Below are 25,568 nucleotides of genomic sequence, written 5' to 3'. Positions count from 1 at the left end.
TCTCCTTCCTTACACTGAATTATGCCAGACACTCTAGAAATTAAGAAATTATTGTTTTCAGTTTAATGATACATTGTATGCTTTAAACTCTAGTATCTGGTTTATTCCTTTAATTTTGTAAATTATATCAATTGGGCCTGGGTTGGTTTAAATCTGAGATATATACAAGTTTGAATTTTTCATTAGATTTTATAATTTAAATACTACTCATGGCCTAGAGTTCAAGATGGACCACCCTTTTCAATTTTCCACTCCCAGATGAGCCCCAGCAACTGACAGCTCACTATTCAATCTTACATAAGTTTGTCTTGGTTAAACTGAACAAAAATCAAGTAATTTCATTACTCTACAAGTTACTAAACAGTGACTGAAGGCTATATATTCTGTACTTACTGTGGGTGAGGTATTGCAAAAATGACATGCTCAAAACTAATAAACGACTTTTTCAAACTTGTCTTGATCCTAGAAAGAAAGTCAATGAACAAAATTCATTCAGCCAGTGAGAATACCTTTAGTGTATCCTGCTCAGGCTTTTTGAAAAATCCCAGTTAGTATATCAAGCCCAGAAAACTTAGTTTTTGCAAGAACAGGGCATTTGAGTAACGGAGGAGTACAAGCAGCTGTATTTGTCTATAGTAGTTGCTGCTTCTGCTACTGTAAAATGTTTGACTTACCCCAGACTTGCTTGTTTTTTTCTTTAGGCTTTTGAACACTTGCTACAACTAGAGTTAATAAAACCAATAGAAGGACTGTCTGTGCGTGCTCAGAGAGAATACCTACTAATGAAGCTACTTTTGGACAATAATCAAATAATGGATGCTTTGCAGGTGTATCCAAACTGCCCAACAGATGTGAAACAGTGGGCAACATCCTCATTGAGTTGGCTGTGAACTTTCTGAAGCTTATTAAAACCACATTAAGGTGAAATACAATAAGTTGGGTTGACTCAGCATAATTTCAGTGGATACTGCTCATTCACTTGACATTAAGAGCATGTGTTTTTTTAAATATGGTGTACTTTTCTGAAGTGTTCCATGATATTGAAAATAAAGTCAAGAAAATGATGTTTACAGTGCCTTGTTCAGGGAGTTTAAACACCAGTCTCACATTAAAACACTATTTCCAGTCTTCAGTTAAAAACACTTCTCTGTTCATGGCCATAGTGCAGCTGGATTTAGGTTTTCTTCAGGAATCTGTTGGTCGGATGTTTGGCTAGCGCCAAGTGGGATTTTTGGTTAAACTACAGGAAAGAAACCCACCAGTTTAGACTTACACATTGATCCTAATTCTGAGTTGAATAAAATTTGAAGTTGATATTCCCCTGCAATATATATTAAATCTTTTACAGTTATCAGCTCAGCAACGTAAGAATAATTGTACATCCTGTTACTGTGATACTTTGCTCAAGAGGGACAAATTGATGGAATTTCCCAGCGTATAAAATTTAAAAGGACTTTTCTGGGGGGATCAGAGGCTAGTAAGGACTGTCTTCCTTTCCACTGAGGTAGGAAAATAGGGTGATTTGACCTAGAACTTAAGAAAAAGCATTTGGTGCCAGGGTGTTAGTGAAAATGGAACTGATGGATAAAAGCACTAAGACTGCTGTCTACCTTCCACAGAAGCAAGCTGCTGGTTGGTCAGGCAGTTAAGTGTTTTAACTATCAATCCACAATAACTCCCCTTAGTGTTAAGAATGCATACCAGTATTACCCAGGTCCAAATTTTAAAAAAAGCCAAGGTCGGTGAAGTCCAGTTTCAAACTGAAATCTGTTAAGGTGACTCAGTATCAGACACCTGCTACTGCCAGAGATCTTACAGAACACCCCAATGTTTAAATTTAAACACCCCCTAGAAAGGATGTGCCTTAACATCTCTGGTCCAGCACTACATTATGACCACTTTGTATGATTTACAGCTATTGCTTGTGACTAATTCTAGCTTGCAGGTACAGGGCATAAGCTAAAGAATTATTCCCTCTAATTTGAAAAGATCTGTATAGTCCATCAAGAGCTGGCTAGTTTATGAACTCTGCCATAAATCCTGAATAATTTTATATCACTATTGTTTCTAAATCCTTTTGCAAAAATCAAGAGCCACCAACTTTAAGAAAATTCTAGATTCTGTAGCTCTCAAGGAACTTCAGGTTTCAGTGTAGCAGCTGTTTTAGTCTGAATTCGCAAAAAGAAAAGGAGTATTGGGACACCTTAGAGACTAACAAATTTATTCGAGCATAAGCTTTTGTGAGCTACAGCTCACTTCAGTGGAGGAGCCCTAGTCACCTTGATTCCCCTAAATCCCACAGCTCCTGCATCTTGAACCCCCACCACCACACCCCTGTGAATCCAGATCCCCCACTGAGCTCCACACCCAGAACCATCTCACCCCACACCTAGACCCTCAGGGTGTGCCTGGCATGGAGGGTTGGGGCCCTATGTTGCTTCTGGCACAGGCCAAGCCCTTTCACTGTTGCAGGGTCAGGTACCATCTCACTGTTAAGTCCTGTGGGCTGCAGAGCAATCCCCCCACCTCTGTGCAGCCACTGGCCTCTGCTCTCCTGTGCTATGCTGGAATCTCTACCTTTGACAAGTACAATTTGCAGAATTTTTTTTGGCACAGAATTCCCTCAGAAGTATATAGTAAAGGGTCAGTGATTTTTTTTTTTTAAAAGAATATTTTAAGGAAGGGTACTTTTGTGTGTCAAAGATTAGAGTTTGGGGGCTTTTTTGTTTTTTCAATAAAACCTAGTGTATACACAATAGCATGACTTGAAAAGTTGCAGCACTGCTACACTGGTAGGGTGTGGACCTTGCAGACACATGAAATCCCTTTACAATTATTTCAAAATGTTCAGCTTTGGACATTTTCAACTGGGAATCAATCAGGTATAAGGAATCAGGGAGCTGAGAGGCATGGAAGTCCTGGATGAAGGTAGCCTACACCTTACAAAAGGGGGGGAAAAAAGGTCAGAATTTTTACCTTTTGGATCTCTTATCCATTTGGGTATAAACAGTTCCTACTGGTCTACTGCTGGTATTCACCTCAAAAAGCCCCAAGCATTTGGGGTCTGGTGGGGGTAGGGGAAGACATTCAGTGCTAGATTTAAGGCCATGTGCAAAATAAGATTTGGCACTTGATTAGATTGTGTGTTCTCACATTTGGCATTTTCAGACAAAAGTTGACAGTATTCTGTTTGGATTTAACTACAAGCATGCAACCATGTACATTTTTGTATGCATACAATTTACATAAGATGAGTTAAGGTATGAGTCACTATAAAATTACTAAATAGAGCCATACTCTTTAAACCTATCATCAGGAGGCCAGAGACTTGAAGATAGTTTATTTGGTTCCTAGACAGCAGGAAAGCTCTAGTAACCACCAGAATGATCATTTAACATCAGTTAGAAATTTTCAATTTGAACAACATTTATCATCCATTCTAAGTAAGGATTAGTTATTCCCTTATAAAGAGCTTCAATTTCTCTATAGTCTGAAATCCTTTCTAAAGAATAGCTATGGAAGTTACAGGTGATAGTACTTGCAGAAAGAAAGATGCAACTCTTTCCAGTATCATTAATCACAGGGCCACTCCATCACTAGCTGTAGTGCACCATCACTCCTACAAATTATCAGCTCTGCAGTTTTCTACCAATGAGTGGAAATAATCTGACAAAAGCAGAACAGCTGGTGCCCCTGGCCTTCACATAAAGTTGCCAGAAAAGGGAAATGGTGATAAACAATTGTCAGGTGGTACATAAGACACTTACCTTTTCCAGCCGGTTTTCCCATGGTTTAGGCTGATGGAAGAGTACCATACCAGAAGTTGCCTCTTGAAAGAAAAACACTTCTTTGGTGCTATTTTTTTTTTTATTGTTGCTGCCTATCTGGGGAGGGGCAGTAAAACCCAAATTTGTGGATAGAAAGGTATAATCAAAGAATATCAAAAGCAACTGTAGTAAAAGGCATTACCTACTTTCTGCTGACCTAGCATCCTAGGACAAGTGCTCTTCACTTATATACACAATACTTGGGTTCAGTTCTGGAACTCAGCTCTTACTCATGCGGGGGAAAAAATGCCTAGCAGTCTTCTGGAGCGAATTCTACCAGGATATTTGTTAACCACAGTTCCCCCTCATCCTTCCTGTCAGGAAAGAATGGTAACTAATGCATGGGAATGATTACCTTCTACATCAGAAATGCAAGAGATAAGAGTCTGCCTCTGCTCCACTTCTCCATTGTAATGTTGCAAAAAAAGGGGGAGAAGAAGTTTTCCTTCCTTTTTAACCTTTTTCAAGCTGCAAGGTTTCTGAAGGTGAAGTGTCAACACAAAATGCTACCTAGATCTATTTTTTTCCTGGAGAAGATATGAAAAGTTGAAAAAAGGCATATGCAAGTCATACAGTAGTCACTTTTTTTTATTTAACTTTTGGGGTGGGGCAGAAAGAGCATACATGTTTTATTTGTACAATATTTAACAATCACTTTTATCCTGGGCTGTAGTTTTTGTTTTTGATACTTGCAGAAAAATAGCAAGTATAATCTGACAGTAGTACAACAACCTGTGCCCAAAACAGACAAATACAGAGAGTAAAGCTAAAATAATTGCTTACCAATATCTTGAGAGGTAACGAATAATATATGAACTGAGACTGCTTTTTAAAAAAAAAAAAAAAAAAAGTACTGCTGGTTGAATATCTGAGGTAAATGATGTTCCATCAAGGATGCTACTTGTGTCATTTTGCCCATAAACTGCATATAGCTTTCTGCATTTTGTACCAAATGTTCCTAATAAAAATAAATGCATTAGAAGTTAAAAAGAGAAATTGGAAAAAGATCAGTCAAACTGGTAATCCCACTTGTTAAACTACAATCAGCAATTCTGTTGAAACCTAGTATGAACAAGGAATATTCACTCCTGTTTCTGCTTACATTTTAGCTGGAATTCCAAGACTCTTTAAAAGCTACTCTACATGAATTTTGCTATTTCAAATAGAAGACAGAAAGTGGTGAATTTCAATCCTGATTTATAGTTTCAGAACGTCACCATGAATGACAGTGCTAGTTCAGGAACTCCAAGAACTGAGACAGTTTCTTCTGAAATGCTAAGGTACATGTAGTAGTAGGTGTACAAAGTAGTCATGCATCATGTGATATAAAAATTTCCTTGTAGCTAACACAAACTTAAAAAAAAATGCAGGGCTTGGACTTCCAGTAAAGCCAAAAACTGGCTAATCCATCAGTCCTGTGGCAGTTATACAGCAATCATTTAAATAGACAGGCAAAGCCAACAAGTTGGAAGTGAGAGCCAAGGGACTGACTTTTCTTCACAAGCCAAAATACAGGGTGAACCACTGGAATAGACCATACATGTACATATACACCACCACACATGCTGTAAGTACAAAGAGGGACAATGGTCACTACTTCTGCTAGTAAGTAATGCCAGAATATTTTCACTAGCTTAGTTCTTATTTATTCTTATCCTCATTCATGAGTCTGGCTCAAGCATTTTAACTTACATCTATATTTACTGTTCTATAAGTGGAACACACATAGGTTAAAATGCCCTGCAAAACAGAAGTCTTATGTATAAGAACAGCTCACAAGTTTAGTTATTTCACCAATTATAAAAACACTTTTACCATGAACATCCTTTTCAGTGTGATACTATACTATGCTGTTAAAAAGAAACATCAGAAAATACAGTTAGTACAATATTCACACCTGTGGGGATTTCTATGAAAATAAATATCATCCCATTAAATTGTCAGGCTTTGCGATTCACCTACATCACTTGCAAACACGAAGTGCACTAACAACACCAAGGAGCCCCCAAACAGCCTGGCCACCAGGGCCCATACCAACAGAAGTTCAAGGATCATGCATGGAGGCAGCTGACACTGACATGTCCTTAGCTAGGTATGACTTCTGCATTGAATCTTGAATAACTGATCTTTTTATCATCCATGCTGTTCCTTCTACTTTTGCCAGTGTTGGGGTTTAAACTTCAAAGAGCAATACAAGTTTTTCAGTAAAATATGACTGGTTTTGTTCTAATCTCTTTAGCCATGATCACTTGATGTATGTTTAAGATATTTTATCCCTGCACTGAAGGTGGAAGCAAAATAAAAATCCAGATCAAGAAAATGGGTGCATGAATAGTTTGTTTTATAAACAAAATGAGCAAGTTGCCCTACCAGTACCAATAACCCATTAAAGCAGGGATTCTTATGGCTACCATGAAACCCTAGGAATAAGAGTGACAAACAGCAAGCAGAGCAGTATTGAGTGGTATGTTACGCATGAACAATGTTGCTATTACCCTTCTTCCCCCTCCCTGCTTAGAATATGGTGACCTAGATCTTGTTTATAAATAATTTTATTGTTCCCAGAGATTAAGTGCATATTATATGTAAAATTGAGTGTATTCTGTGGTTTTACAAATAACTGTTTAAAGATAACATTCACAGTGAGCTCCTGATTGTGACATTAAAAACTTCCTTAAAAATCTAATAATGCATGATTTAAAAAAAAGGATCTGACAAAATACATAGCATAATACTGGCTATTGTTGGTTCAGTACTTGAGTATTTTAGAAAGTTAAATTTTTTACTTTGATCTGTATAAATGTAAAGGATCAAATAACTAGTGTAATATTAATTTTGAAAAGACTTTGGCACCTACGGTCAATTCAGGTTTTTTATGTTACATAGTATATAAGGCATGATCTCCTAAACCCTAAAATAAATGTTGGAGTCAGCTGTGAAAGTAATTTTATTATTATTTTTTGCTAGACTGTGCTACCTATGTTGGTATTCGTTACCTCTAAATAGTCATTGCATATTTGAAATTATAGCATAATAACTAAAGTTATCCCTGAATATTTTTAAGCAGTTACATCGGAAGTCTGTAGCTATCATTTTTAACATCACTCCAGGATGAACCTATGCATCACAGACATCAAATATCACTCTAACAAGATGGCACCAAGCTTAAGTGTAGAGAAGTTGCAAATCTCAAAGCAGAGAGAGTGAGGAGTTCTGGGTAATTAAGCTTCCTGAGGTGATCCTGAAACAGTGATACAGAACACACTGCACACTGTTAGTGAAACAAAATACACTATGCAGAACTTTTTACATACATAAATAGGAAAAAGCCTTCTTTAGAAAGAATAAGAATTAAGAGCTTTCCAGTGTCATAGCTCACATAAAATTAAAAAAAAAAAGTCATGCTTAAAATTTCAAATATTCCTCAGACACAGCAAACCTAAATAGTACTTAGTAAAAATAAAATGTATGCACTATTTTGGGAACTGAATGTGAGATAAAAGCTTTAAACTAAAACAGAAAGAAAGTTTTGTTTCAAACCCAGCACTTTTATACACAAGCTAGCACAAGAAAGGTCTAAAAACACTGCTTTAGGAATGGCCATTTACTCTTGGCATGAAGCATAGCTTACCCTTTTTTAAATAACAGTGAATTTGTAATACAGCATTTACAAAACATGGATCAATTTATTATTCAAATTGTTAGTGTTGTCAATCTCATAATTTAGCAGACGTGGAACTGAGGTATACCTTGTTGAGGGAGGTTGAAGTAATGCTTGGAAGCCTCTTTGCTATATCCCACTTGATTACTTTTGTTTATGTACATATAACAGCAGCACACTAAACATTCACAAGCTGTGTCATATTGGCATTACAATAGTCATTTATATAAACACAACAGCAAATGCAATAAAAACAAGTTACCCTTTTTTTAAATCTGAAATGAAATGTTTGATTTAAAAAAAAAATAGCAGTAGTTCATTTAAGGAATTAGTCTCTTCTGACAGATATTAAGAAATCTGATGTCAGTTTTTAAAACACTTGATTAGCCCAGATAGGTCCATATTCTTCATTTATTTAAGTTCCTTAACATTTTGCCACTTCTCAGGTCAATGTCCTTCAGGATGGGAATGCAGTAGAGTCTCATGTATTCATGTTTGGAAAAAAAGTCTCCTTATTGACATTCCCAAAAAAAACTTACCATTCCTCTTTTCACACAGAAAGTAACAACCGTAAGCAGTCTCATTAGCTTTAGCAGCTCCAGTTCAGAGTCCTGTTGGTCAGAACACACAACCAGTGCAACTATCATAGACTGGATTCTTTGGGAGGAAAGTCAACGTTTGTCACCATTGTGACCACTGTCACAATGTCCTCTGTTGTTATAATATTAGTCAGTCTTTGCATCTGAATAATCCGTTCTTCTACGCAACCAGCTGATAACCTGGCTTCTGCATCATGATCCCAACATTCTTCTATTGTTTCACAGAGCATTGCCATTCCCTAAAGAAAAAGTAATATATAAGTGGAGCTGGTAACTGAGTTGCCTTATACTTTCATTATAAGACCCTGTTTTCAGCTGGTTATAATTTTACCAAACTTAAACCACTCAAGCTGAAATATTCTATGCCAGTTGTCTGCCTCAGATTTTTTTTTTTTTTTTTTTTTTTTGCCAGAATGTTTCAGCTAAATCAGTTCAACTGATTCAGATTGAAGTTAGGCAAAATATGTTGATTTATCCATGTTGACTAAATCTTACATCTGAGAGGTTCTAGCACCTCCATGTTTTGAAGCAGGTACTTAAATTGGGCAAGGCGGGGGGGGCGGGTCACACATGTTCAGTAGAAGTTTGGTGAATTTCATTGCAAGCCTCTAATAAAGACTGTCTGCACTGACTATGCTCCATCCCCTCACAGCTCCTATATGTCAAATGGACAGCGCATGAACCATCCTCACAGAGTGACTAAGCAGGACTTTTCCTCCAATTCCTGCAGCCTGGGAGCTGCTGTGATACCAAAACAGTGCAAAGAGACTGTTTCTCCCATGCTCTCAATGCGCTTGCTGGAGCAGCATGGAGACATAACCAACCTAAATGGAATGCAGAGGGGTGAGAAGGGTACGACACAGACCAGAAGGAGGGCACAAGTGTAGAAAGATGACTGGGTGGAACAGTCTTGTAATCACTTAAACTTCTCCAGAATCTGAAACAGACCCCAGGATACCAGAGTCTCAACATTTCCATGCTGTCTAGCAAATCGCTGCGACGTCCACTAACAAAAGTGTTTGTTTCATCCTCCTGTAGCGGCTGGAACAGAGGGTAACAACCTAGTCCGGCTACAAGTTACTCTCAGCTAAGGTTCCAGGAGATCTGTGCTATGAATCTAAAGGTCCTAACTCTGCTGATGAACTATGCTGAGGTTAATATGGTTCTGCATGATCACATTTGGTTTTTTCAGGACATTACATGAAGAAAGCTACATTAAAAGAATGTTAAGGATGGCAAAGTCAAGAACTCAGAAATTTGGAAATGCCAGAACTGAGGTTTGTCCATGCCTTATTCACATCAAAGCACTTAAACCCTGCCCTGAGTACAGAATGATTGATTTTCCTCAATATATATAGCAACTTTGCCATCTTAAAATATCATGAGATCTTTAAGAACTACTGGTCCTGTTCAAAATTTGAACAAAATAACTCCAAGGAAAATAAGGGTTCAAGCCAGGGTGTTAACAGTCAGACAGTGGATGCATGCTTACTTTTCAAGTCATCATGGAGTTAATACCCTAGCCTGCTATTAGGGAGAAGCATGCTGTGAGAGGTGCTGATTTTTAGAGGAGACAAAAAAAATAGTCAGAATTCTGAAAATGACATGCTGCTTTTTCCAAAAGTAGTGGCATCACTCAATATCTAGCCCAAACCCAAATGCAGGCAATTCATTCTGCCTACCTAAGTTATCCCTGAAGTTTCAAGCACTCTTTACCTTTCTGAGATTATTGCTGTGATATTAAAGGCAACTACCAAATTACCCCCGGGGAGGTGGCATCATTTAAGTAATGAGTGAAGAGTATAAATAAGAATCTTTATATGAAAAAAATATAACAGAACTGCTTAAGACTAAAATTGAAGAGTCACTTCACCCACCAAGGAAGTTTAAAACTTTTATGAAGTACTTTGGAATCCTTTGGTATGAGCACTGCATTTAAAAACAAAGTACTATAAAGCATATTGGTATACAGTTTATTAATTTTTCAATCGAGCTAATTATATAAAAATACTGTATCAGAAGAAAAAATGTCCACAGATAAGAATTAAATCAAAATATCCTTTCATTCAAGTTTCACAGTTCAAGCACAATAACACTTTCAGAACTTGGTTATTTTACTACTTACAGCATGTTTCTGCCAGCACTCTCTTAAAACAGGCCTCTTCTTTTTGTGCACTACAACTTCCTGCATGTCTTCAAGGGATGGATGCTGGCCAATTTCCTCTTCAAATGGCAACATGTACTCATCCACTGGTCCTATATTTAATAAAAAATAAATTTTGCTTTTCAGACAATTACCACATCACAAATTTAATAAGTATGTCAAAATACTGTACAGCCATTTACTCACTATTGCCATGAAAAACTCATATGATGCCAAAGTGGCAACAAGCAATGCTGCCATGTGAGAAGCCTGAGAAGCAATGAATGCTAGACTACATATCAAGAGAGTGGCCATGTTCTTAAAAAAAACTACCATTCAACTCATGAAGTTACATTAATAGCAACTTATCCGCTTCAAGCTGAAGGCAAAGGGCACCTAGATTGTAAAAAGATATCCAGGAAAAAAAAACAGCGACAAAAAAGCACAGAATAAAAATTTAAGGTGCAAAAACAGGTTGTAATGTAACCTCTGTAGGGCCACCACTAAAACTCAGAGCCTACAGTAAGAGCATTTTGCAAGTACACTATACCAGCGAAGCTTTTGTAGTGTACACGCAGCTTATATGGAGCTTATTCTAGTCTATCCTTTCCCCTCCCACAATGGAACAAGGGTATTCTTACCAGTGTTACTATGTCTACCCTAAGGACATCTGGCAGCACAACTGTCGGTTAGGGATCGTACCTTTTCACACAGCTAACTAACATAGATATGTCAGCAGAAGTTTGCAGTATACAAATGAACTTGGCATTACACAGAGTACAGGTAGTCATACCTACAGTTAGGGTTGACCAACACTTCCCATTTTAAGACCCTGTTTCCATTTACTTATAAAGCTAGGAAGAAAATGTTTTTCTGGTCCTACGACAATTTTCAGGATGTCAACAAAATTTCCTGTTCCAAATATTGACAAAATCATAATCACGAATTTTCACAAACCAAAACAAAAACCAAAAAACAAAAAAAATTCCCACCAACAAAACCCACCACCTGCTCTGGGTCCATCCAAAAGTTTTGGTATTATAATTGTGTAATCTTTCATTCTGATTAACCTGTAAAATAATGATTAGCTTAGATTTTGAAATAAAGTTATACTGAACCCCAAAACTGGAATTTTTTAGAAAATATCAAAAGATTAAGAATTTTGAAACTTATTTTTCAAAATGGCTTCAAAGTGAAAATTTTGTTGAAACCCCTTTTTCCTCTTAGAAATTTTGGTTTGGAAAAATCTGCTCTCTTTGACAAAGCATTTTGTCAAAAAATTGCCTGAACAACTCTACTTATAAAACTTTGCCAAACTTAAATCATTCAGGCTGAATTTGTCTATATCAAGCGTGTGTCTCTGGCTAAATTTTTTGAGGAAAATTTCAGAAAAATGGTTTAGCCATTTCTGAGAACAAGATTAGAGAAAAAAAATTTTCCTTCGGAACAGGGTCTTGGTATCTGACCTGAGGGGGGTGGGGGCATGGAGGATAGCCATGCTGTCAGAAATATACTTTCTGCTTATCTTTTGAAAAAACAAAAGCCAAAAAACCCACAAAACTTATTTATCCAAATAATCAGACTTTGGAAAAAAATGCAATTTGCACATCCTCAGTCGAGACTTAGAATCTGGTTAGTAAATTCTCTGAACATTGTCTGTATTGAGAATACTCCAGCCCCTCAACTCTTACATGTGATCAGACTGTGCATGCAATGCAATGACTAAGCATGCTCCATCCTAGGGTGCAGGATTTGTTCCTTGTATGTACTGAAGTCACTTCTGATGACTTTTTAGAAAAGATTATTTATTATGAACTAGGTACTAAATTAACAAACATCTGTCTGGAACGCACCCAGCTCATAAGAAAGAAGTTACCCTGGCTCAAAGTTCTTACAATATATGAAGGATGGACAGATAGAGGTTAGATGAATAGACAAAATTCCTCCTAACTTAAATTAAGGAAGTACCAATTATGACTCCATAATTAAGGCTGAGAAATTTTACATGCAAGAGCAGGAATTCCTCTGTTAAATATGAAAATTACACCATATCCTCTCCAAAGTTACATCTTTGAGTAAACAATGACTTGTGAGAATTCACAAGTAAATTGGTTAGTTTATGAATTTAAATTAAGTTTAAAAATAGGTTAAGAAATTTGGCACCCTATCAGACCTTTATTTTGTTCCCCTAATATCTTAATGGAACAACACTGACTCTTCAAACTTCCCATATAATTAAAATTTGCTGAAATACATTTGAAAAAAAAATTAGTTTAAATGGACATTTTGGTGTTACTCTTCATAACTGAAAGTTCCTGCTTCAGGTTAACCTGAAGGATAATTTTCAAGGAGTTACATGAAGAACTGCCCTCTTGAAAAATAGCTGCTGTCTCTTATTGCCATTCATCTGCTCCTCAGTGTTCCCCTCTGACTTCTGACTGCATCAAGGGAATACCATCTTCCCTGCAAGGAGCTTGGCTTCATTCCTATTGTGAATAAAACAGAGGCAGTGGCCATTTTGAGAGGGCAATTCTCCATAAGTTTCTCAAGAAAATTTCATGCACCAGTGTACACTGAGGGACAAGCTTTCCAATATGGAAAAAACAACAAAAGGTTAAAATATTTAGGATTAAATGTTCTTTACAAAAACTACTTGTTGCCCCTTATCTATTCAGAGGACAAAATGGTATAGGGGCAAGAGCCAGCACAAAGTGTGTGCAGAGGAACAGAAGGGTGCAGGAGGGAAATAAAGTTAGAATTTGTGCACAGTGGACTGTGGAAGACAAGAGGGAGGGGGAACGTGTGTGCACAAGGAAAGGTAAGGAATAGGAGTGAGGGGAAAACTGGGGTGTTCAGCAGCTGCTTTGTGCTGGTCTGGCAATATAAAGTAGTTGTAAACCCGTTTAACTGGCCAGCATGATCTGGCTAAAAAGGGGCATAAAATAGCCAGAGAGTAATGTGATCTATTAGAAATATCACATAGGAGATTCTCTTTGAAATTCTTGTTTAGGATTCATGTATGCTTTAAAAAAGAAGAAATTCAGACAAAAGATATGTTAAAACGGATTTATTAAGACTGAGATACATATCAGTAATGTAGGGTAATACATATTACAGTGATGTTGCATGTATCCTACAAAATCAACCATTTTTAGCCTGGGAAATTCAGAGCTTAAAAGAAAAGACAGACAGACATACACATGACTCCCCATCCCTGACTCCCCCTCCCCACCCCCCACAGCTGATTCAAAGCTTTAAAGTACTGCAGTATCAACTATGTATTTTTATAAATTAAACACTTTGCTTACCATCTGACGCAGTACATCGGGATGCCAGTTCCCACAGGACTAATCCCATGGCATACATATCTATTCTCAGAAATGCATCCCTTTGGAAGTTTATCGCACCTTCTAGTACCTCGGGAGCCATATACCTTCGTGTACCAACCTTTTAAAGACATTCAAGCATAAAGTGTTTGCACTAAATCGTTTATTTCACAATGCACAAAAAGACAGATTGATCTTACTGTACAATTCCCCCCCCCCATTAAAAAAATCAGTTGTCATCACTGCCTTTACTTTGGACACAATCTAGCAAGGTGCTGCATGCCCTCAACTCCCTTAGAGAGGTTAAGGATGCTCAACACCTGGATCGATTGGGCTCCCAAAGTGGATTTCCAGAATGCATAAAAGTCTGCATATGTGTTAATAAATAAGTTCTACATTAAATTTTCCTTCAGCAGACCTGGTCTTTCCCTATCCTCTCTTGTATCTTATTTTCCTCCTGGTTGCTAAAGACCGTGACTTTCTCTGCAATTAATATCAAAGGTGTCACACACAGAATCCTCTAAGTAAATTCTCCAAGGCAGCAGGTAGGAAGGCAGATGACTCTGAAGAAAGGAAGATCTTCAGATAGAATTGTATTAGTTGGCCATGATCAATTATGAAATTGAAACATCACATCAAGTGATTTACTGAATTAGATCTAAAAAGAAAGCTATATTTCTTCTGGTTAAAACTCATTTTAGTACGAAGGGTCAAGACAAGGCACCATTCACAATTTTAAGCCCTTTCCACAGGGCTTTTGTCCTGAGTTTTAATTGGCTGAGATTGTGAAGGCCTTAAACAGAACATGAGAGCATTTCTGTGCCTGTAATATAATAGCTTTTGAACACCATATCTTATCCATTTCAGAATTTTCAGTTAACATTCTATGCAGCAATGGCTGGAATCCTACTAATTTAAGGGGAAAACCAGAAAACCAAAAAGGGGCACACACATGAAGCCTCTGCCATCTGTTGAGAAAAAACACAGCTTCAAGGACCTCTAATTGTCTATGGTTGACGGCACCCATTAATGCCTTCCAGTAGCAAGTGCTCAGCCCCCCAGCACAGGGAGGAGAATGAGGGATCTTGACATGGAGTGCAAGTATGGGAGACAGATAAAGCCTCTGGCGTGGCAGAGAGAATGGGGGACCCTGGAATGGAGGACACATACACCTGGGTGGAAGGAGATTGGGGGAGTTGCAGGATATCGGGTTGGGTGAGTGGCACACAAAGTTGGGGGAGGAGTCGGGGGGGTTGGAGGGATGCAAAGAGCTCCTCATTTGTGCAATAAGCTCAGCCTACAGATGCAACCAAGTGTGTGACCGCCTTGTAAATAAATACCTTCCAAGCTACAAACTTAAATTACTAACAATGATTATATTATTTCATTTTTATATAGATCAATTTACCTGTCCATGTGTGTCACCTGCAGACTTTCCAGCCTCAAACTTTAAAGCTAGACCAAAATCAGCAATACAAGCTGTAAGGTTGTTTTTCAACAGCACATTCTTGCTTTTGATGTCCCTTCAAATTAAGGGGGGGTGGAGGGGGAAGGAGAGAAGAGAAAGAAAAAATTACCCAAATAATACATCTAAAAGGTCTAACAATAAAAGTGTAAATGCAACAAAACAAAGGATCTTGCCGATGCACAATAATTTGAAAACATAATTATGGTCTAAAAGTATATTTAAACAACATTAAAGGGATGACAACAAAAGCTAAGAGACAGAATGCTAAGTGTGGCTGTCCATCCTTCAAATCATGCTGTTTAAATATTTTTAAAACAGTGATAAATTAAAAAACTGAGTACAGCAAATTCTTTAACTATGAATTTATTATCTTTCTGGTTTAAGAAAATCTTATTTGTAAAATAAGAAAATCTGATGTGGAAGTATCAGCATAAACAGGACAGAATGTACTTACTGGTCACTTTCTTGACTTTTAAATACTACATTGTGCTTCAAATTCAGCCCCTTCCTGCCACATAAACGGATAAAGGAGAGAACCCCTTGAGCAGAGATAAGAGCCTTTTGATTTAAGTTTTTATGATATGGGGATCAATAGCCCAAATAAGTAAAAGCAAATACTTGTTCTACAAGGTGGCAGTCTATCTTCCACTCAATTTTCAGAGGATTCTTCCCAAAAAATCATGACCTTCATCTTACTGAGAACTAGGTCTTAAGAATTACAAAAACAAGATAATCGGCACAGGCCTTCTGTCACAAAGTCATGTAACAGGCACATAACACCAGGATAAATCTACCCATAATGTGTGGGTGGAGAGAAATGCTCTTTCTTAAAACATCCACCATATCATTAATACTTAAATTTAAAAGAAAAGGTGCTAGCTAGATGGCATCCCTGGCATACTCCAATACTTTAGTTCTTACCCCAGCCATATTGCTCTGGTGTACAGCCTCCAAAATATATAACAGTCTTAGATTGGTACCTGTCTTTCTTAATTTCACCCAAAGTTTGTCTCAGTTAACAGACTCAAATACGATCTTTAACTCTATGAAAGCAGCATATAATTTAGTTTCCTTAACCACAGTATATTTATAAATCATGTATGAACATAATAATCAATTGTGGATCTATCAGCCTTAAAGCTGGACTGCTCTTTGTATAGTAAATTAGCCTCTGAAGCCCATTTCAACTGAGATAGTAAGAATCTGGAGTAAGTTTCTTTGCCACATCTCACAGACTAATAGGGTGAATGAAGAGGATTCTTTAGGGAATAGGATTATTTGTCCTTTTTTAAACGATAGGAACTATGAGACTTCCACCCAGATGGAATCCATCCAAGATGATTAATGACAGTAAATAATTTAGCCAAAGACTGGAAATTACCAATTAAGATTCTCCTGAATAACTTCAGCAGGCAAAAAGTCTTCCCCTCGACTTTTTTCCATTGTTGGGCTACAATAAATGACTGGATTTAATTGTCCTTTACCAAAGGACAGAGTGATAAGTTTATGGAGGGGATGGTATGAAGAGGTTGCCTACAATGGTACACGGCCCATCTGCAACTAGCAAATATCTCCAGCAGCCAAAGACTGAACACTAGACAGGTAGGGCCCTGAGTCACTACAGTCAATTCTCTTCCAGGTGTCTGGCTGATAGGTTTTGCCCACACTCTGAGGGCTTATTTGAAGTTGGAAAGGAATTTTCCCCCTTGAGGTCAGATTGGCAAAGACCTTGGGTTTTTGTTTTTTTGTTTTGGTGTTTTTGGCCTTCCTCCGGAACATGGACTAGAGTAAATGGTGGATTCTCCATAACTTGAACCCTTCAAATCATGATATCGAGGACTCTAGTAACTCAGTCTGAGGTTAGGAGCCTAGTACAGGAGTGGATGGATGAGGTTCTATGGCCTGTGATGTGCAGATGATCAGACCAGGTGATTACGGTGGTCCCTTATGCTTATGAGTCTATAAATCAAAGAGTGGATTTCTCATTGCACCAACTACAGAAGAATAAGCGTTAAAAAAAATGGTTGGAATGCGCTATCCAGGCTTCATCATTAATATGGGGTTTCTCATCTGGAGTATATCTACCAAGGCTTGAGGCCACCATGTTCCAAAACATGGAATAATTTTTAGCTTTAGCTGCTGCTTCAGAATTGTTCCATAAGGATCTCAGATATTTTTGGTTTTTATTACATAATAAACCTTGATATCTTCTTCTGGCAGCTACTAAATTCTGAAGTAAATTAGGAGAGGGATCTTATTAACTGTATGTGCAACAGCAGACTTTTCCTTCATGCAGTCCACATCAAACCAAAGTGTGCTTAACTTTGAAAGCATTTCTGGGATAATTAAAACCAAAGTCTACTTGTTTAGAGAAAAGTGGCTGTAAGGACTTGACCAGAATTCATATGATTCACAAATCTGAGAGGAATTCTCAGACTTAATAATTAGGTCTCTGAAAAATCTAACATCAGTCCTCCAATCTCCTCGATAATTTGTCATCAATGGCTGGAATCCATTTTAGTCTTTTACAGCCACATTGTTCCAAAGGGACAATTAAAGCATCATCATCCATCGGAAATAAAAACTCTCTCCAAAAAGGGCATATCATTCATAATTATAGAGAGGTTGGCAGTCACTACCTGGGCAAGAAAATTTACAAAAATCCCTAAAGGAGGACCAATTAATTATAGGGATAATTATATAATCAATACTACTAGCACCATTTGATGAAATATAGGCAAACTGTCCACCTCTATCTGCCACACTTTTTCCATTTACAGGTATCAGATTAAACTTGTGTAACAAAGCCTTAATTTTTGACCAGCAATGACTACCTGATCTCTAGAGTTGAGAGGGAAGTTCAAAAATCTCCTCAGGGTTTTCTTCCCCTGATACGGAGTTTGTTGGAGGACCTATTCGAGCATTAAAACCTCCCAAAATTAGATAAGCTATATCAATTTGCTCATCCAGGCACTCCCACAATTACTCCAATAAGACGAGGAGAATGAGAGGAAAATAATATTTAATACTAAAATTTGGAGATCAGGAAAAAAATAAAATACAGCCTAAATGCCCTGACAATTTGATTCCAAAGGTAAAACCTGGGATTTCAGGCATAAGGAAACTAAGTTGCAAGTACTCCAGCTATATGACCCCTTATTGACAATCAATTTCCTCCTTGAAGGATTCAAACCCAAGAAAGATTATGATTTCAGACTCAATAACCATGTTTCTTGTTAAAATTCAAAAGTTTCCAAAAATTAAAAAAAAAAGAAAAGATCCATATCATTCATCTTATTTTTATAACCACACAAATTCAGGATAAAATATGTAAATTGTTCTGGCAAAAGCTCTTCCTGGGTGCAGGGAAAGAAACTGGACAATCTAGTCAGACATAAGAAACACACCCAACAGCCTGACTACAAGAATTTGATTAATCTCCAAATACCACTGTATTCTAAAAAGTAATCTATGTGGGAGATTTTGAACGTAAAGGAAGTCTATCTCAAGGCTCCCATAAAAAATAACACTATTTTGGGGACGGGGAATTGTAAAGCTTGTGGGTCTAGAAAAGACTGAAAGGTCAAACTTAGGCAACCCAGTTAAATAAATAGCACAAACAGTTCTAGAAAGTAGATGTAAAATCCTGAGATATATTCTCATAAGATAAATAAAAAACAGATTCTTTCAGTAGATCCGAAGAATTATACCATATATTTTTGAGAATGTCCTATAGAGCAAGGATCTCGCAAGAGTGTTTTCTACTCTAGAGATGAAGACACCTCAGAGCTTTAGCTGTTTCCTCAAATTCCAAATTCTAGAACCTATGTGCCAATAAAAAAAAAACCCATCTCCCACCTCGTGCGCATTTCAAAAATAAAGGTGCCTTAATCAAGTTAGATAGTAAATACCAAATGAACCTTGTCAATTTATAATGGATTTAAATCAATATCTGTAAGGGGCTGTCTGCCTGAATATAATCCCCCTGAAAAAAACTACCAAAACTACTATCAACACAAGGCCCAATTATGTAGAGTATCAGAGGGCCACATTTTTGGCATTTTCCGATACTGACATATTTGGAGGATTTCTAAGCGATAGGGAATTATTCTCGGAAGTATTTAAATCAAGAAACAGGATTTCTGTATGGCAAGGCAAGACGATGATGATAAGAGGTGTCAATTTCTCTTAATTTAGCCTTACCTCACTAATAAAGCTCTGTATATTCCTATCATCAGTATGAGAGAAATCATCTATAACTTTAGGTTCTTCATTGTCCAGATCTGAATTAGCAGTGAGGGGCATCTAGCTTGCCGGTTAGACCAATCCTCTCATAATCCACCCAACAGAATTTTTCATTCAAAGAGCTCTTAATACTTGCTAATGCCTCCATAAGAAGTTTCAACAAAGAAAACCAATGGGATCTGTGAATAATTAAAAGAAAGATGGTCATAATTCACCAAGTCTGATGATACAGGTTCACAGATATTGCTCCTGCTATTCACAAATTCTAAATTTGCAAGATCCTTGTCTATAAGATCCTTAGTCGATAAGATACTTCCAGGGTTTTCCTTCCCTCAGAATTCAAAGTATCAAGAAAATCAGAACTCATGTGAGCCAAACCCCAGATGGCGAGTAGAGGAGTTTGCTTCTCATAGAAGAATTCAGTTAATTTAGACTACAATAGATGAGGATACACAGGACAAATCGGGGGAGGAGGGGGAAGGAGAGCAGACCATCTCCAAGGGGATGTCTACATGCTTTTAAATCTCCCACATTTGGGGGAAGCATGGAATAGAGCTCACAGTCTTTAGGGCCATTCTGCTAATCCCAAAAGAGTTGAAGGAAGAGCTCCTTCCAGCTCATTCACCACTAAGCGATCAATACAGTGATACTGCAACTCCCTACAGAGGGGAGAGGTGAGCTCCTCTCCAAAACAATCAGCACCTTTAACTTAAAAGTTCTATTTAAGCTTCACAAACTCCTACCAAGGAGGAATGATTCCACATCAAATCAGGCCTCAGTTCAACTTAGATGATATGACCACCTTCAGAGTGGTTCACTACATCTGCCACTTGTTACAAATCTCCAGATTCTCCAAGATTACAGAACAATATTGCCATATAGAGGAAATTGCTGCTTATTCACTCAGCAGCACAGACTCCCTGCAGCTCCCAGCACTACTCATCAAACTTCTGAGAGGTACTGCCTATTTTGTTTGAAGGGTAAACGTACGTTTGGGCTTGTGTAAACATGCATTTAGGTTATTTAAAACAACATTTTACACTATAGCTACAGATACGGATTACACCATGCTGAGTAGCTGAATAGTGTCCTTAGTTATTTAAATATGCAAAATAGAAAATATAACACCACCACCAACCATGATCACCAGAACATATCATGTAAATCAGCTTATCATCTGGTTCGGTAGAGATACTTCTATTATCAGACCTTTTCCAGGCTAATGATTTTTCTGAAAACTAGGAGCAAAAACAACCTTTAAAGCTGAAAATTCTCTTGCTTGCTCTCAGTCTAGAAGTGGTGATTTCTGTGTGGATGTGGGAGCAGAAAAAGGAGATTTTTCTTCTGTAATTAAAATCTCAATTATAACGCTATTAGCGTTAAAAAAATTGGGCACACTGAACATAAATGTATATTGTGCAAGTAGGTACTAAAACATCCCCCTTTGCCCTTTTCAAGTATCCTTCTACTGCTTTTCTAGGAGTATTTGATTTGCAGGAAACTATAATGCAGATTTCTTCCCTCCTCAAAATTCAGCCTCCTTTTCTTTACCTTTCTCTTTTTCAATGCTGCCGTGACAGTCCAGGAACTTTATTTATTTCTTCAAAATGGGACCTGTTTAAAATCGTACATTCCTTTTGGAAAAGTTTAAAAAAAAATAGCACTCAGGCTGTGAGGATAATAATTGTTAGGGTACTTGCTTGAGGCAAACAAACCCCCCTGCTTTTGAAAAGGCTTCTGCAGCCCACAGGCTATTGTTTCAGCATGTCCTTGCAGGCATCTAGGTTGCTTTTGGCGTCTTAAAAAGGCTAAAACTTTTTAATAAAAGAAAATCAACTTCAAAGCAGTACATCCACTGAAGATAACAGGAAAATAGACAGACTGAAAGGAGAAGGTTATTTGTAATTGTCATCATATTCCCACATGAGGAGTTTCTTTCACGCAATAAGGGCCATTTATGGCCCATGCTCCCATGGACCCACACCACTCCGAACCCAAGATGGTCAACGTATTTTAAGGACAGCGAAGCCATCAAAGTCAGATGGAAGGAGCATTTTGAGTTACTCCTGAACCGTGAGTCAACCGTCTCCGATGCCAATATCAAATCATATCTCCAAAACATGAAAGAGAATCTCTTGCTGATTCTCCCCACCCCGAAGTAGTAACATGAGCCATTATACAAACTAAGAACAACAAGGCAACAGGGCCAGATGGCATACCAGCTGAAGTCTACAAATTTGGAGGTGAAGTGGTAGGAAAGCTCCAAACACTTTTTCTTCATATCTGATATAATGAGAAGATTCCAGAAGACTCAAGAAATGCTAACATTGTTACAATCTTTAAGTAAGCAGATAAGTTGGAGTGTGGAAACTATCGAGGCATTGCCTTGCTATCTACAGCAGGGAAAATCCTTGCCCATATCCTCTTAAACTGATTACTTCCCCTTACTGAGGAAATATTGCCGGAATCTCAGTGTGGTTTAAGACCATCCCACGGGACAACTGACGTTGCAAGCCAAATCCAGGAAAAATCTCAGGAGCAAAAATCAGGACCTGTACTTGGCTTTCATTGATTTGACATAGGCCTTTGACTCTGTCAATCGCGAAGCTCTGTGGAAGGTGCTTGCCATATCCGGCTGCCCTCCAAACTTCATTAAGGTCCTAAGGCTTCTCCATGATCAGATGACTGCCACGGTTCTCTGTAATGGCCCTGAGATAGAACCTTTCGTAATCAAAACTGGGGTTAAGCAAAGATGCATTGTTGCCCCAACCCTGTTTTCCATTTATTTAGCAGTCATTTTGGTCCTCGTTAAAGATCACCTCCCCAGTGGAGTTGACATTCAATATAGAATGGATTGGCGGCTCTTTAATCTTCGACATAGAATCATAGAACATTAGGGTTGGAAGAGATGTCAGGAACTCATCTAGTCCAATTCCCTGCTCAAAGGAGGACCAACACCAACTAAATCATCCCAGCCAAGGCTTTGTCAAGCCAGGCCTTAAAAACATCTCCGCTCAAAGTCTAAAGTCTTCAGGGCGTCCATTACTGATCTTCAGTATGCTGATGACTGTCATCCTCACGCACACTGAGAATGACCTTCAGTCCATACTGGATTTTCTTGTACAAGCTTACCGAACCCTAGGACTCTCAATCAATACTGAGAAGACTGAAGTGTTCTATCAACCTGCTTCAGGCCTTGCACATGACCCACCACAAATCAACATTGGAGGGTCAAACTTTGGAGACAGTTGAGCACTTCCACTAGCTCGGTAGCCAACTTTCTCAAAATGCAAAAAATCAACACTGAGCTCCAGCACAGGATCCAGTCCTCAAGTGCTTCCTTTGGGAAATTGCTCGGACACGTTTTCAAGCACCGTGACCTACAGCAGGACACCAAGATCCAGGTCTATAAGACAATTCTTACACTCCTCTATAGATGAGAAACCTGGGTGACCTATCGACAGCACCTCAAGAGTTTGGAGAGGTATCACCAAAGATGCCTCCAGAAGATCCTTCACATCAAGTGGCAAGATTGCTGCACTAACGCCTGCATCCTCGCTGAAACTAATATCACCAGCATTGAAGCAATGATCCTCATGCACCAACTTCGCTGGGCTGAACATTGTGTACGGATGCCAGACTCTTGCCTCCAAAACAAGTCCTCTACTCTCAGTTCACCCATGGTCAGAAGAAATGCTACAAAGACACACAAAGTGTATCTTAAGAAAAATGATGTGGACATCACAAGCTGGGAAGAGCAAGCCACCAACCAACCCCAATGGCACCATATCCTCCATCAGACAGTGGCCTGCTTCAAGGAGAAGCGCCTTAGTCTCAAAGCTGAAAGGAGAGAGAGGAGGAAGGAAAAAGAAAGAACTTTCTCCCAGCAGGCTGCTGGCCTGCCACAAAATGTCTGTACCTACTGCGGGTGGATTTGCAGTTCCAGAATTGAACTCCTGAGTCATCTCAGGGCCCATATGTAAATCCACGGTAGAGATCATCCTGGAATCAAGGGATCACCAATCATCATCATTTTTCCATTCTCCTTTAACTCACTAATTAAGTCTGACAAACAAAAGAGAGAACTCCACATACTACAACCTTATAGGACCACTAAAGATTAGAATGTACGAGTTTGACATGTATTAATTGGCCCACAAAAGCAGCACAAATGTGTCCTGCTTATATACTGAACTGATTCAGTACTTTTATTAAAATATATCAAAATAAAGATAATAAATAGCATCTTTATATATTAAATACATATACCAATTTTGAAAATTCTTATTTACCCAAAAGAAACTTCTTAAGACAAAATGTTTCCCCAAAGCGTGGAGCATGCCAACTAGGAAAAGACTAGTTGAGGAGAACACTAATATCTCATTTGCTCTCCAGAGTGGTGGGTTTTATTTATTTATTTATTTTAAATTCAATCTTAGGTTGCAAGGAAAATCTTCAAAGTGTGAAGTAATCTGTAACAGAGATAGAATCATCGATCGGCCAGAATGTCTGAAACAATAGCTCTGTTGTGTGAACTGCCCATTTAAGTTGATGCTAATTCAGGTGCCCCGTTAATATTTTAAATAGCAACATACAACTATTCCACTGCTGAAAGCATTTGAGAAAGGAGGGGGAAATACATGATGAAGACCTATATCAATGTTTCCCAAAGCGGATGGCAGAGCAGAAAATGTAAAAATTAAAGTGTGTAGCCCTTTCATACCATCATGAAGTGAGATGGTATTGGTTTTATTTCCTGAACCAGGGTATCACTTTCAAGAGTTTGGGAAACCCTGGTTTAAGACATTACTCATGTCAATATGTACATAGTACATCGGGCCCAGATGCTGCAAAGCCTTACGCACATGCTTAACTTCACACACTTTGAGTAGTCCCACTGATATAAATAAAATTAAGTGGTTGTACCAACTTTAGCCTTATTATCTCTATTACTGTAGTTCCTAAGATCCCTAGTCATGGACCAGGACACCAACTGTTACTGTCATACTCCACAAAAAGCCTACTTTCCAAATTCCTGATTAATAAAATAGGATAATATGGGCAGTCATTCCAACTGCTAAATAGGGACCTGATCCTTTGATGTGCTCATTACTTTCTACAAAAAGTGTTCCAATTAGATTACATTTCTATAATATCAGACAATCTACAGGTCATACTTGGAGCTAGTGTGTACACAAGGGAGATATTAAACCAATGGTGATGCATATTTTCAGCAGTCCACCTACAAACTGTACAAGGATAGTGACTGTTCAAAATTTAAGTAATGAACTGTGCACTCAAGTTTAAAAAAAAACAAAAAAACGCTCCTGATCCCAAAATACATCTTACAAAGCAGGCATTAAAGGAAATAAATTACAAAGCAGGCAATAAAGAGGAAAAATGCAAGGTTAATTGATATCACTAAAGGAAGTATAGTTAAGGAATTTGGGGTACTTTGTGAAATTCTGTACTTTCAAATTTTTAGGTTTAAGTCATATCTTTAATCTATTCTAACCTCAAGCTCAGGGATCCGAGTATCTTTAAGTTACTGCTTTGTACTCTTATGTTCACCTTAACTAAGTTTTTTTTTTGTCTGGGTATAATTATAAAGCAAATCTACTGAAAATATTAACACTTTCATTTGCTTTCAGAACTGTATGAAGGTGGAGTAACTAGGAATAGAGAGTAGAGTCAATATGCCTCTAACAGTTACAAGGAGTTTCCCAATTGCTTCCCAACCCAACTAAGCACATAAGCACGTATTTAAGAAGGTGAACAGACCCACTGAAGTCAAATTCGACTCCAGATAAGTTCAGGGCTCCACCCATACAGAACTCAGGTGGTGGTTTAAGGCTCTGATCCTCACATAAGTCCATGATAAAACTCACATTAGACATCAGTGGTATAGAACAAGGCCTAATTACTTTTGAGTTCCAGGAATATGCATAACCTTAAGCATAGGGAACTGAGTAGGTACTATAATAAATGCAAAGTAGACTTGACTGTGTACTGAAATACTTGAGTTAAGTATCTATTCTCAGATAGAGTAGATACAGTGTAGTCATCTAGACATGAAGAGATAGATGAAATATATGGAGATCTGCTTTTTAAGCAGCTTACTGGATCTCTCACATTGGGACTAGTTGTGTCATTTTCAGTAGTAATTCACTTTACATTTTATAACCACAGAATGCTTTATATCAGACACATTAACCTGTAGTTTAAATAGCTGCAGTTCAAAATTATAAAAATATTTTTTAAAAGAAGTTATCTAGAACAGATTTTTCTTGAAAGTGCAA

The 25,568-nt window shown here is 37.9% G+C and overlaps 2 protein-coding genes across 14 annotated transcripts in view; one reads left to right on the top strand and one right to left on the bottom strand.

Moving 5' to 3' along the window:
- ORC4 (origin recognition complex subunit 4) overlaps nt 1–24,302 on the top strand; it is an 86,475-nt gene extending 62,173 nt beyond the window's left edge. For 8 of the 11 annotated variants that reach the window (XR_012154242.1, XR_012154245.1, XR_012154239.1 and 5 more), the window contains one exon: nt 702–790. Coding sequence is in view for 2 of the 11 variants with exons in the window: in XM_073305436.1 (XP_073161537.1) it covers nt 702–890 (189 nt within the window). In the remaining 9 variants the exon portion in view is untranslated. Of the gene's footprint in view, nt 1–701; nt 7,251–9,279 lie in introns of those variants that run through there. The other 3 variants (XR_012154238.2, XM_073305436.1, XM_073305435.2) reach the window with 3 other exon arrangements.
- ACVR2A (activin A receptor type 2A) overlaps nt 4,398–25,568 on the bottom strand; it is a 116,963-nt gene continuing 95,792 nt past the window's right edge. For 2 of the 3 annotated variants that reach the window (XM_073305430.1, XM_073305431.2), the window contains 4 exons: nt 14,965–15,079; nt 13,539–13,677; nt 10,213–10,343; nt 4,398–8,326 (listed from right to left, as the gene is read on the bottom strand). In XM_073305430.1, the coding sequence (XP_073161531.1) occupies nt 8,132–8,326; nt 10,213–10,343; nt 13,539–13,677; nt 14,965–15,079 (580 nt within the window). In that variant the 3' untranslated portion in view covers nt 4,398–8,131. Of the gene's footprint in view, nt 8,327–10,212; nt 12,717–13,538; nt 13,678–14,964; nt 15,080–25,568 lie in introns of those variants that run through there. The other variant, XM_073305432.1, reaches the window with a different exon arrangement.

The sequence above is a fragment of the Lepidochelys kempii genome, chromosome 11 (assembly GCF_965140285.1).
Source record: "Lepidochelys kempii isolate rLepKem1 chromosome 11, rLepKem1.hap1, whole genome shotgun sequence".
Classification (NCBI taxonomy): domain Eukaryota; kingdom Metazoa; phylum Chordata; order Testudines; family Cheloniidae; genus Lepidochelys; species Lepidochelys kempii.
The sequence above is the reverse complement of the archived record's forward strand: the minus strand, read 5'-3'. Positions and strand labels throughout refer to the sequence as shown.